Source organism: Heptranchias perlo, chromosome 33 (genome assembly GCF_035084215.1).
Source record: "Heptranchias perlo isolate sHepPer1 chromosome 33, sHepPer1.hap1, whole genome shotgun sequence".
Lineage (NCBI taxonomy): Eukaryota > Metazoa > Chordata > Chondrichthyes > Hexanchiformes > Hexanchidae > Heptranchias > Heptranchias perlo.
In genome coordinates, this window is record NC_090357.1 from 9,055,894 (window position 1) to 9,070,098 (window position 14,205).

At 44.6% G+C, this 14,205-nt stretch overlaps 1 protein-coding gene across 2 annotated transcripts in view; it reads right to left on the minus strand.

Moving 5' to 3' along the window:
• The window catches only part of LOC137301458 (E3 ubiquitin-protein ligase DZIP3-like), a 57,894-nt gene that overhangs the window by 34,346 nt on the left and 9,343 nt on the right, over positions 1-14,205 (minus strand). For both annotated transcript variants that reach the window (XR_010958295.1, XM_067970960.1), the window contains exons 4-12: positions 11,540-11,627; positions 10,904-10,954; positions 8,668-8,797; positions 5,912-5,994; positions 4,543-4,637; positions 3,907-3,969; positions 3,099-3,153; positions 2,169-2,328; positions 1,491-1,527 (exon numbers count right to left, since the gene is read on the minus strand). Coding sequence is in view for 1 of the 2 variants with exons in the window: in XM_067970960.1 (XP_067827061.1) it covers positions 1,491-1,527; positions 2,169-2,328; positions 3,099-3,153; positions 3,907-3,969; positions 4,543-4,637; positions 5,912-5,994; positions 8,668-8,797; positions 10,904-10,954; positions 11,540-11,627 (762 nt within the window). In the remaining variant the exon portion in view is untranslated. The remainder of the gene's footprint in view (positions 1-1,490; positions 1,528-2,168; positions 2,329-3,098; positions 3,154-3,906; positions 3,970-4,542; positions 4,638-5,911; positions 5,995-8,667; positions 8,798-10,903; positions 10,955-11,539; positions 11,628-14,205) is intronic.

Consider the following 14,205-nt stretch of genomic DNA (forward strand, 5'->3'; position numbering starts at 1 on the left):
TTGTGTGAAGAAGTGCTTCCTGATTTAACTCCTCAATGGCCTGGCTCTAATTTTCTCAGGTCGCCCAAAATCAACTAAAACTTGGCGATAAGTCCCAGCAGCCCTGCGGGGAATGATCACACTTGGGAATGATGGGGTTGTACCAGCCCTTGCACCCACCCAACTGATTAGAAACAAATTATTCACAAGGAAGAGCAAAGGGGTCGTGGGCTTCAGTTTCAAATCCCAGACCAATTAGTTCCTGAATTCAGTCGAGTCACAGAGTGGAGAATCCAAATAGAGGCCACAGGGAGGGAGCAAAATAAAAAAAGAAATCAAATCAAAAATAGGAGTGGTCAGCAGGCCATCCTCAGGCACCGCCCGGAAACTAGTGCAGAGTATCACTGGTAGTGACAGGGAGCAGGTAGCTTTCTTCCCGACTCTCCTTACCCCAGGCCTGGGAAAAGTGGAGGAGGAAAACTTCTCAAAAGTAAATATCTATACTCAGCAGTAGCACTCCCTCCTCCGAGTCAGAAGGTCGGTCGGTTCATGCCTCACTGCTGGAGTTGAGCACATAACCTAGACTGACACGCCAAGGGAGTGCTGCATTCTCGCAGATGCAATCTTACAAATGAGAAGGTTCACTGAGCGCCCATCTGCCTGTTCTGGTCAATGCACAAGATCCTTATTTGATGACAGGCAGGGAGCTCTTATGATGTCCTGGCCAACATTTATCCCTCAACCAACACAACCAAAAAAAAAAGGAACAGATGATCCGATCATTTATCTCACTGCTGCGTGTGGGACCTTGCTGTGCGCCAACTGGCTGCCGCATTTCCCTACATTACAACAGTGACTACACTTCAAAAGCAATTCATTGGCTGTAAAGAGTTTTATGACATCTTGGAAGAGTGAAAGGCACTTTATAAATGCAAGTTCTTTCTTTCGTTCATACACTGAATATTCAAAAACAAGATTCCAACCAAAACAAGGGAACTTTCACTCAAATTCTCTGAATTAGTCATTGGATTGCAGGAATGCACCATCTCTCAGCGTGTGACATGGAATAACTGAGATTTTTAATATTCAACAAGTCATTTAGACAGAACAGATATGGAGGACAGAACACACCCGGCAACCCAAAAGAAATTTTTTTTTCTCATTTTAAATTATGTCTTCACTAATAAATTTGGTGTCTGTGTACTATTACTCAGTGCATGTGCTGACCTCTCAATCCCACAGAGGAAGACATTTAAAAATAAAATCACCTATGCATTGCGGGATAGAGGGCACAGCTGTCCGGGGTGGGGGGGAAAAATAGAAAAATCATTCGCTCACCTTGCATTTTAGTTGGACAAATCACAGTGGCTACAGGTAGTTATAGGTTGAACCTATTTATTGAAATACAGGAAATGCAGAAATTCCTCAATTTTTATTTAAAAATACAGTATCTACCCTCTCCCAAAGAATCCTTTTGGGCAAACAATTCAAATGTTGAACAATCCACTTACCTCGAACTGTTTTGCCCATTTGATGTTTCACAGTTGCCTGTAAAAATAAAATGTATGTCAGCCACTGCGGGAGTTCCTGCACTTGCTCAGTGTTTGATTGTAACTCCGCCTCTCTCTCCTTCTTTAAGACGCTTCTTAAAACCTATCTCTTTGATCAAACTTTTAGTCACCCGTCTTACTATCAACCTCTTTGGCTTGTGTCAATGTTTGTCTGATTACACTCCTGTGAAGCGCCTTGGGATGTTTTACTACGCTAAAGGTGCTGTATAAACGCAAGTTGTTGCTGTTGTCGCTGCACATGGCACAGTGTGTGTTTACTGGCTCGCTGTACAACAAATATGACAGCTACAGTATGCAGGTCAGCGCGATTCCCTCCTGATTTTCACGTTTCAGAACATGCTGACCGAAGGCTACACAGAAACGTACTTTAACTTGGTCCCCTCGCAGCAGTGAGCCCCCCACAACCTTCCAACGGTTAACTTCACCAACTCTGGCTCCTTTAGTGACAGCGGGCCTGCCGACTGATTGAAGCCAGTACTTCCTCAAAAAACAAATCTCCAGCCTTCACTGGTAATAGAACGGGATATCTACTCTAATCCCCTCTCCCTGCTCTTTCCATGCATCCCATAGAATCGTAGAAAAGGATTTGCCAGAAGACGTTGATAAACATTTAATTACCTTTTTTCTTCATTTCCACTTGAATTTCACTATGTTGTTCCTGCAACACTGTGATGTCACTTCCTCCCGCTTGGCAGAGGTCGGTGCCTCTTCTGTTCACTATTCTAGCATATTCCGAGTAGCCTGCTGACAGGAGGCCTTTAGCACAGAAGTAATGGCCCTGGGGAGCAGAGTGAATAGAACAAGATATTAAAGCTACTTGGGGCAGGGGGGAAGAGGGGGAACCAACAACCAACTGAGAGTTTACACTTCAGCTATACAAAGAACAGAATCAGGGTCACTGACTTACGGGCGACAGGATAAGTCGCATTACGTTTTTATTACGTGGATTTCTGGGATTTTTACTGGTGTTTTGGGTAACTCATTCTGCAATTTTCCGTGAAAAGAGAATTCTAGTGGCCTTGAACATAAACCATCCAACGAAAAGCAGGAGCACAGAGAGTTCAATCATACTGAAAGACAAAATAAATGCTCCACTTTGTGTAAAATTTTATCTATAAATTATTCATAATTTTCTGTAACAAGCAGTAGGAGGCCCCTTATTATATGAACAGAGGAGTTGAACACACAGGCTTTTCAGAATTCCAGTGCGAGGGGTCAATAATGATTGCTGCTAAGTAATGAGACGTGCCTGATTTTTTGTTTGTAACTTGTTACTATTTTTTTTTAAAAATCAATGCAAAAAAGCCTGCCAGTGCTGGGGAAATGGAACATCTTGTCTGCATCCAGTGTCCCATGCTTCCCTCTTACTCTTCCTCACAATTGTGTCTATTTCTTAGGAACAGAGGCCAAGCCCAGCTGGACTGAAGAAACACAGAAATAATAGGGTGGCAAGAATTATGCACATTTAAAAAAAAAAGGTTTCTCTTTGGATAACAAATATGCTTTTAAAAAACCCCAAAAAGAATCAACTAAAAGGATGACTCCTACCTTAAAATAATCTGGTTTTAGTACTGCTGCTCTAATACTGTCCAATATCGCCATTCTGAAAGGAGAAAAAAAATTATCTTTATGTAATCAAATCAAGCGTTTCGTCTCAAAAGACGACTCCAGGAGAGATTCACACAAACACTCCTACGAAATTGTGAACCTGCTCCTAGCATCGCACACTTCTTAAAGGGAGTAGAAGGGGAGAGGGGGGCAGTGGCATGCAGGCCACTGGTGCTCACAAATCCAGCCATTTTACTTTGGCTTCACTATTGGCTGCGTAAGACCCATGCATCGCAAACCTGCAGGACTAGAATGCCACCGGAGCAATGAAAGAGCAGCCAGATACTGAATCCACAGCCTCACTCCCACCCTCCCAGACAGCACTGACTGTAAACAACGGCAAGGAGGGGGGAGGGGGGGGGGTGCCTCATTTTTTTTTTGTGACTTGTTTTGATATCGATGCAAAGCATGTCAGTGCTGGGGAAATGGAACATCCTGTCCGCAGCCAGTACCCCGCAGCTCCTTCTACTCGTCCTCCCAGGTAGTAGTCCCTTCACTCTTCAGTAATGTTCACATGTGGATTAGCGACCAAAGGATCAAAGCAAGTTCTACAAGATTCCCCAAATCAGCATCCCACTTAAACTCCCACGGGGGCAATACATCATCCAAAACATTGAGATTCAAAAGACAACCCGCTCCCCCCATCATGGAATAGGATCCTGGTAAATTTATCAAAATGTGTTCTAATGGATTGAAGCATAAAGATGTCCCATTTGTTACAAGGAAAGTGTCCACGGCCGGGACTCACCGGTGATCATTCAGCTGCAGGTAACAATAGGCTCTTCGACAATACAATTGATGATTATAGGGGCTGGAAAAGAAGCATTCCATTAATGATAAACACCACTTAAATTACATAATCACCACCTTTAAATTGTTTATACGAACTGAATCATGACCAGGTCTGAACTCCTCATTTTGGCACAGAACAATGTCCTGGGTGGATGCCATGTAAGTCAAGTTAGCCCAGCTCTAGGACAAATAGCCCTGGTAATTGCTTGCTAGGTCAACTGATCACATCCTGGTCAATTGCCCGGGTGCTGCTATTGGCCTTAGTGGTCCTCCCAGCCTGAGCCCTTCCAGCCTGCCTCAGTCCTCCCAGCCTCCGAATTAGGGAGGGAAAGGATAATTTTTTTTAAAAATCAGCCAGCCTGATCAGCATCCAACGATCCCTGTTTTAAAGTGCACGTGCGCAGATATCAGCTCAACTGCAACGTACTGCACGATTGAACAGCCTGAGTCTAGGCTCACTCATGAACAAGGGCCATCTGAGTGAGCTACCAGAGGACACCCAGGTGCCTGAAATCTGCACCTTCATGAACCTGGGAAACTTTTTTTTTTAAACATGTACTCTTCTTACCAAACGGACAGGGGTGAACGGTACCTTGTTTCGACTGCCTTGCTGTATGTGAGGACGGCAGCTTTGAATTCACTTATATTCACTTCATCTTCACCTTTCCTCTGAAGATGCTCAATCTTCTAATAACAAAACAGACAAGATAACTGTAATGGTAAACCCACCCCACCCCCCCCACAATCTTCACTGCTGCACACCCCTTCGTGCAAGTTTTGTGCCTTTTAAATATTACGTGGATGGTCCCTGCTGGCTCAGTGGGGTAAAAGTGCCAGGTGCGGAACTGAGCCTCACAGACCAGAAAGGTTCAATGCCTGGACTGTGCTGTTAACTGATCTCAATGAAGGTGGCAGAGTGGGCATTGCATTGATCTCAATGTCCCAGAGGCTATGGGGGAGGGGGAAGAGAAGAAAAGGACAGGGGGGAATTAACCAAAGTTGCTGCTCCTGATTACTATTCCTGCTGCAAGTGCATGTGTGTCAATGCCGGATGAGGAAAGGACTGGACTCAGTTGAACAGTCCACTTACATTCACTGTCCCGGCACATATGTGAAAAATGGTCACTTGGATAGGGTACTGTAGACAATCGCTTCCTACAGAACTGTCGCCACCTTCAGGAGAGGAGGAATAAGCACAAAAAAATCGGAGGGGGAAAAATATATATTGAATTAAAAGGATGACTGTGGATAGGGGTACAACTTAGACAATGGATTCCGCAAAGGAATAAGGTTCCCCTGCAGAGAATAGACCAAAACAAAAGAACCAGGCAGACAAATATCAGGCAGCCGTTCAGCAGAGTCCCATTAACACTGACTCACTAGCTGCACTATGCAAAACAAATTGTTGAAAGCACTCAAAAGGGTAGGCAGGTCACAGGAGTGCTCCTGAACCACAAAAGGACACTTGATGCTTCTCCTCCTGTCGCTCAGCTTTTCACACACAGGATTAAGGTCATTAAATATTGCCTGAAGCTGAAACAGGGAAAGAAAATATGAAACTTTATTATCTCAAAAATAGGTTTTAAAACCTAAGCCCCCTGGCAACAAATGGTTGTTGCCTTGCCAACAGGCAACGTCACCCAACTGCGTACACAACTAGCAAAAGGCAAATATGTAGGACTGATATAAGGAAGCTCTCCACACAGAAAGGATCGATACACTTTCACACAAGGTAATGGAGGCGAAAGCCCAGGAATTGCCTTAAGAGAAAATTGGATGATATGATGGGTGGGGGCGGGGGGAAGATAGTGCTGGGGATTGTAGGGTCTTTCCAGATCTGGTGAACAAAGGAAGACCCCTAATATATACTTCTGCAATGAGGGATCTATTCCATAACATGTCGGGACCTGAGAAAGCACAGACATGTTTGTGCAGCTGAATGAAAAAAAAAAGGTACTGACCTGATTGTTTGCTTCACAATTTCTTTCAAAGTCACTTAGCACAGAATCCCCCTCGGCAGCAAATTTCTTTATATAATCTGCAACTGAACAGAGGAAAACGCAAGACGTTACGTCCATCAACAAAACACGGGGCTGTGAATGGAGATTTCGTACATGGAAGAGAACACCACATTCCACAAATACTGAGCTGCAAACAGTGGCCATTTCTCCTTTGGCTGTTAAAAGTGAGAATTGCTGTCCTATAGCTCAGTTGGTAAATGCACTGATCAGTCATTTGTGCAAGATACTGGAACCATACAGACCAGGGAGTTCCCCAGTTCAATCTCCAGTTGTGTTGAACTAGCTGATCTCAGTCAGGACAAAGGTATGGATGCTACACAATTGGTCTCAGCACCCTTGGCTCAGGTCTCCCATCCATTTTTTGTGTGTGTGATTTAGGCCGCCCTTTTATAAGAAGTTGGGGGTGGGGCGGGAGTTAGGGTGTGTTTTTATTTACAACAAATTATAAACCAAAATAAGTGTCAAATAATAATTTTATTATAATGATCCAGGATGCACTCCAGTCCCTGCGGTGCCCACCGGTCGCGGAAAGCCTCAAGCGTACCGGCAGACACCGCGTGCTCCCTCTCCAGGGCCACCCGGGCGCGGAGATTGCCGCAGAAGAGAGGCAAATCCCATCCTCATTGCTCTCCAGTGACCTCTCCCGGAAAGTGTACGTGTGGGGACAGGACTGTGCTTGGCTCTGATCTCCCACGGGTTGAAGAGCCTATTAACATTCACCGTCTAGACTCATACAAGAAGAAAGGCCATTTTGGCAACATACCCACGGCATTGTAACCCAGCATCAGTCATCAGCTTCAATAAAATAATAGGAGAAATAAACATGGGCAATTTTTTTAAAAACTCAGAACCACGTTACTTAATGAAAGTTTCCCATCCGAAAAGCCAGCACCACTGTTAGACGGCCCTGCCGCTGAGTAAGAAAACACTGCAAGTCTTGTGAAAGTTGTAGAGAAAGCAAAGGCATATGTGCTTACCACAATAAGCAAGTTTGTAAGTGTGCATTATTGGTTCTGCATTATTGATCAGTCCCGTTCTTTCCCTGTTCGTTCTTCAGTCAAGAGGAACGGGTGTTCTGGACTGGACTCATCGGACCAGAGGCTTCTTCTAGGCCAAACTCAATGGTCAGCCCAGCCTGCCTCCAACACCCAGCTGCCCTCAATGGACAGCCCAGCCTGCCTCCAACACCCAGCTGCCCTCAATGGACAGCCCAGCCTGCCTCCAACACCCAGCTGCCCTCAATGGACAGCCCAGCCTGCCTCCAACACCCAGCTGCCCTCAATGGACAGCCCAGCCTGCCTCCAACACCCAGCTGCCCTCAATGGACAGCCCAGCCTGCCTCCAACACCCAGCTGCCCTCAATGGACAGCCCAGCCTGCCTCCAACACCCAGCTGCCCTCAATGGACAGCCCAGCCTGCCTCCAACACCCAGCTGCCCTCAATGGACAGCCCAGCCTGCCTCCAACACCCAGCTGCCCTCAATGGACAGCCCAGCCTGCTTCCAACACCCAGCTGCCCTCAATGGACAGCTCAGGCTGCTTCCAACACCCAGCTGCCCTCAATGGACAGCTCAGGCTGCTTCCAACACCCAGCTGCCCTCAATGGACAGCCCAGCCTGCCTCCAACACCCAGCTGCCCTCAATGGACAGCTCAGGCTGGCTCCATCGTTCTATGTTTTTTTCTCGTCTTGAGATTTTCCGTGCTTCATCCAGGCTTTGCTTATATCTTACGCTTCAACAACACAGGAATTGCTAGACGAAAAGATCCACCTGGTTCGCCTTCTACTCTCCTGGTAGTCGCATGATACAACAATAATGGAGTTGTTGACTAATCATAGCAATCAATCTCTATCAATTGGTCTACAACAGATCCAGAAATAAAATAGAATCATAGAATGATACAGCAAAGGAGGAGGCCATTTGGCCCATCGTGCCTGTGCCAACTATTTGAAAGAGCTATCCAATTAGTCCCACTCCCCTGCTCTTTCCCCACAGCCCTGCAAATTTTTCCCCTTCAAATATTTATCCAATTCCCTTTTGAAAGTTGCTATTGAATCTGCTTCCACCACCCTTTCAGGCAGTGCATTCCAGATCATATCAATGCGCTACGTAAAAACAAAATTCCTCATGACACCTTTTTTTTGCCAATTACCTTAAATCTGTGTCCTCTGGTTATTGACCCTTCTGCTATTGGAAACAGTTTCTCCTTATTTACACTATCAAAACACTTCATGATTTTGTATCAAATCTCCTCTTAATCTTCTCTGCTCTAAGGAGAACAACCCCAGCTTCTCTAGTCTCTCTATGTAACTGAAGTCCCTTACCATTCTAGTAAATCTCTTCTGCACCCTCTCTAAGGCCTTGACATCTTTCCTAAAGTGTGGTGCCCAGAATTTAAATGAGGCGAGGAAAATCCCAGTGGTGGAAAGATTTAGGAACCTCGGTCCAAAGTCACCTGTTCCTCACAAAAACGCTGCACTTACCACATGTCATGTCTCAAATTACTCATATACTGTATAAAATATTCATCTCCAACAACCCTCAAAAGGGTGAGTGTTGCTGATGTAAAATTATCCTACTATAAGCCAGGATAATTAAAGTGAATTGGAACAAACAACACAAAAAGGACCTCTGAAAGTTGCACTTCTTAAAAAAAAGTATGTCATAAGTTGCAGCCTCATAGAGAAGGGAACTTACAGTGTGCCAGCAGGATTGTAAGGGCTGTGTTCCTCTGGAGATCTGTCCACTGAGGGGCTATATTGTCAATAGGAATTTGTTTTATTAAAGGCTTTGTACAGCAGATGATCTCTTTCAGTTCAGAGTCGTCCTAGAGAGAAGGCACAAGAAATAAATTGTAAATTCCCCTTTGTTAGGAATAAGCTCTCGTTCCCCCAAAGACTCGTGTCACCAAGGCAAGGATGGTGCAATTGGCTGCCGCAAACCTTGGGGATGGGAATGGTAAAAACCAGCCATGGTCATTACTCCTTATCACTTTCCAGCTTCCAGTGTGTGTGTGTGTGTGTGTGTGTGTGTGTGTGTGTGTGTGTGCGTGCGCGCGCGCGCGTGCGTGCGTGCGTGCGTGTACACAATGGATGAGCAATCTGGCTAGTTTGTGATGGTCCCCGCAGCCAAATAGCCTGCCAACTGTAGGTTTTAAACATTTACTAACATGAAACAGCTAAAATATGTTGACATAAAATGGGTGATATTATATGCATTACAGGAAAGACAGGCACTTCACTGCAGACAGGTCGCCAAGGCAACACTTGAGATATTCCTGTGGTCAACTAACTGAAATGTTTAATGAGATAAGGAGGAAGAACAGGACTTTGTCTGTTATTAACCACAATATAAGTCGAAGCCAGAGTGAGTAATAGAATACATTATGATGTGTGATGTTTATACCTATGATTGTAATGCTATAATAACATAATTAACAGTGGGTAAGTTAGTTTAGGGAAAATGAGAAAATTACTGAAGGAAAGCAACTGAATACTGCTTGACACCAAGGACTGTGTCCCTTGTAAATGACAGATTAGCAAAATTACAGCTGCTTGTGCTAGCTTCCCACCAGAACCAAGCATGAAGTCAGGGGTCTGTCGGGTGAAATAGATTGTTCATTACAGAGTATAAAAAGGTGAGAGCATCCTGATGTAACAAGGCAGCCTGAACTTAAGACACCATGGTTGCATCCAGCAGGCTGCCTGATGTAAGTTACTGTGGACTCGGGGGCTTGCATGTTTACTATGATTGATGGATCAATATAAGGTACGGTAGAGGACGGAAAATATGCTAATCTTATATTTCTTAATAAATCACTGGTTAGGCCTCAGCTGGAGTATTGTGTCCAATTCTGGGCACCACACCTTAGGAAGGATGTTAAGGCCTTGGAGAGGGTCCAGAGGAGATTTACTAGAATGGTACCAGGGAGGAGGGACTTCTGTCAAGTGGAGAGTCTAGAGAAGCTGGTATTTTTGCTCAAGCTCATAGCAGAGAAGGTTAAGGGGAGATTTAATCGAGGTGTTCAAAATTATGAAGGGTTTTGATAGAGTAGATAGGGAGAACCTGTTTCCACTGGCAGGAGGGTCGATAGCTCGAGGACACAGGTTTAAGATAATTGGCAAAAGAACAAGAGGAAAGATGAGAATCCTTTTACGCGGCGAGTTGTTATGATCTAGAATGCACTGCCTGAAAGGCTGGTGGAAGCAGATTCAATAATAACTTTCGAACGGTAACTGGATATATACTTGGAGAAAGAACAGGGAAGTCGGACTTATTGGAAAGCTCTTTAAAAAAGCCGGCACAGGCACGATGGGCCGAATGGCCTGCTTCTGTGCTGTAAGATTCTATGATTCTAGGAATGAAGTATTGAAGTGCTGACATTAGACTCTTGAACATAATAATTAGTAAGTCAAGGTGACTTATAGAGACTCTTGCACAGAATCTTACACCAATACTCACTGTTAAGGTTCACTGATGAATAATGACCACTTGTGCAAGGTTCCAGAGGGTGATCACTCCCTATGGAACGTTACCCCAGCAAGGAGCCTACATCTTCAGGAGGTGAGGACAAAGGAAAAAATAAAATCTCTCACAAAGGAACCTCAAATCAAGACGAGTGGCCTGCAAAGGCTGGACTCATCTTCTTAGTGATTACAACAGTAATGACAGCATCTGCAAACACTTTTAGTTTCGCCCTTCCTCATTTCTCCTGGTCGCTGACATACAACAGAACAAGAGTTCTGTGCACTAACAATACTCTGGGTTACCACTCAGTCAGCTCTGGGATAGTCCCTCTGCACCAGAGCTGGAGGCAGCTTTCTCCATCCTGAATTACCACATGATGCCCAGACTCAGGCACATACCACACACTTGTGCAGCTCCAGCTGGTGTAATGGATGGGTTTTAATCGGCTCCTTTACTGATCGCTCACCTTCGCTTGTTCAAAGTTCTTCAGGAGGGCAGCAACAAATCCATTATGGTTCTGAAATAGAATCGAGAAAGAAAATGAGACAAAGAATTCCTGACTGCAGACACACTCTTTGTACAGTTTTAATTGTGAGATGTTCCATGTGTCCTTTTAGCTTTTAAAGTTTATTGTTCCGAATCCTTATTAACACCCCTCCTCCCAGCAAAAAAAAGTCTTCCCCTGCCAGAGCCCCTCAATGAGAGAACAGTCTTGTGATCCCTCCAAGGTATCCATCATTTTATAGTCAATAAACTTAAAAATAACTGGGCAGTGCAAGCACAGGATTAGGCTTGACTGTGATAACTTCTACAGTGAATAGCCTACTAACATTCATTGTCCAAGATACTGAACTCTGCCAGTGACTGTGGAAACATATTGCCATGAGTCAGAGCTTTCAGGAGGAGAGGGGAGAAAAAAAATATACAACTGTGCAGGCAACAGGAGCCTGGGAACTCATTAAACATTTAGCAAGTCCTGGAACACTGGCAGGAGATCATAAATCAGCTCCGGTCTGACATGCCAGGAAGTGGTTACCTGCATTTAGCCACCAGTGCAACTGCCATTGCAATGAGATTTTCAAGGTAGGAAGTTGTAACTTACACATTTTTTCTTTATCTCTCCATAAAGTGTCCACAAGATTTCCATTGTCTGGATCACAGTTAAATCCACGGCTTCATCTTTGCAGTTCCTGCAGGATGAGAAAGAAAACCAGTTTGATCTGAGTCATAACCGAACATCCAATGGTGGGAGGGAAACTTGATCTGCCATTACAAAATGAAAAACCTTCTGCCACTCATATTGCACTTTCCCAACAGTCCCATTTTAACCATGGGCATTTTATGGAGATCACTCTGATGCCACTCGGACTTCTTGTCCACTGTCAACCACTGCGTGGATTTCTAGGAGGCCCTTAACAAACTCTGACATACATTCCAAGCTGCCACAGTGTGCCACAGAATGATGGAACACAGAATCCAGATAACAGCCCATATTTTAAGCCTTCCAATTTTCTCCCCTCTCCTCCGTTCCTGAGTTCACCGACTCCCTCAATCAGCGCCCAGGGCAGCAGTTGCCTGCTCATACCTGGCCCACATGGCATCATTCAGTGAGTATTATAGAATCATAGAGCACAGAAGGAGGCCATTCGGCCCATCGTGCCTGTGCCAGCTCTTTGAAAGAGCTATCCAGTTAAGGGTAACCAAATTACAGATACAATGATCACAATCAAAAAGTATGTTAAGGGGTCCATGTATTTCACAAGTTATACTGTCCCATCCCTGGTGCTGTACAATACTGTAGTAAAGTAAACCTGAACATTGTTCCCCTTAGTTTAGGTCGTGGTTTGTTTCTCTCTCATTTGTGTGTCTTTCCCAGACCAGTCTTCTTCTATTTCCTTTTCAACGGGATACATATAATTTCATTCCTTTATTGCCTCTTCAGCTGGGCCAACAAATTAAAACTACCATTTGGTTAGAAATTGTACTTTGTGTAAAAAAATTCTGGCACTAAGTTTTGGAATTTCATTCAGGAAGGCCACAGGACAGACTGTGTCGGAAATGGTAAATATCACACTGGTATAGTAGAGACCTTCTAAAGTTAGAGCAGAGGAACAACACGGGCAGAGTTGAGAAGGAGCTTTGTTGTGCATTTAACCATGCTGCACATGACCTGGAAATGCTCGATGCTGACACTGGGTGGCTACCCAGTTGGCAGGCTACGCAACTATGGAAAACAACACAGCCAAACCCTGCTGTGTCCTCACCTGGCATCCACACAGACGCACTTCCAGCAGTGATCTGGAGGCAGTGCAGAGAAGAACCATAGGGCTGAGTGTCAAAGGGCTGAGTTATGAGGGAAGACTGGAGAAACTTGGGCTTTTCAGCCTGGAAAAGTGGCACCCAAGAGGTGATCCTAGAGGTATATGAAATAGTTATGGGTAATGAAAAAGTTAATCCAGATTATTACTTTAAATTAAATTGAGAGAGTAGGACAAGGGGGACAGGTTCAAACTAGTAAATGTCTCTTTCAGGACTGATATCAAGAAATTATTCTACATACAAAAATGATTAACACATAGAATAGACTTCCAAATAGACTAGTGGTGATGAAACTCCTGGGATCATTTAAGAAACAATTAGATATTGCAAAAGGAGACCTTTGGGATGGATGAACTAACCATGGGCTGAACAGCCTTCCTCATAATTATGTTGTGATCGTGTAAATAAAATCCCTGGCTGATTTTCTCTTCCCTAAACCTGTGGCACTGTGGGCAGCTGTAGGTCACCGGAGACCTTCCTCATCTGTATGGCTCAGGGACATCGATTTTACCCGTGAACCATCAGAGCAGCCATTCAAATGACCCAAGTTGAGAAAGAAAGACTTACATTTATATAGCGCCTTTCACAACCTCAGGACATCCCAGGGCGCTTTACCGCCAATTAAGTACTTTTGAAGTGTAGTCACTGTTGTAATGTTGGATACGCAGCAGCCAAAATTGCGCAGAGCAAGGTCCCACAAACAGTAATATGAAATAACCAGATAATCTGTTTTAGTGATGTTGGTTGAGGGATAAATATTGGCCAGGACACCGGGGAGAACGTCCCTGCTCTTCTTCAAAATAGTGCTATGGGATCTTTTACGTCCACCTAAGAGGGCGGAAGGGGCTTCGGTTTAACGTCTCATCCAAAGGACGGCACCTCCGACAGTGCAGTACGCCCTCAGTGCTGGCACTCTAGTATCAACCTAGATTTTGTGCTCAAGTCTCTGGAGTGGGACTTGAATCCATGACCTTCTGACTCGGAGGCGAGAGAAATCAGAAACTAGGGGGCGAGAGGCAATTTACTAGCAGAAAAGAGAAAAATATTTTTGAAATGAAATGCTAATGGAAGGTTGTTTGCAGGTATCTCTCGGTAGCTGTCAGCAAATGTCCTACATGTCACATTGGCAAAAAGTTTTTCACAGAGGGAGATGTAACCTAACAATGGATAGAAAACAAGTGATTAATAAAATTACAGGCCCCCCAATGGTGCCATGTGCTGGAGCACTAACCCACGCTGCATGGTGGCAGGATGCCAATCTGCCCACTCGATTCCCATTTTGTCAAGCTGCCAAACCCACAAGGCAGTGAAGAAGAGGCCATTTTCCTCTTCAGACAAAGGAAAATGCAAAATATACACAGGGTGCAAACACTCATTAGCCAAGGCCTGAGCTACTAACCAATCCTCAACACTTTACAGCAGCCTAGGAATAGGCCAACCGCCTGCAGG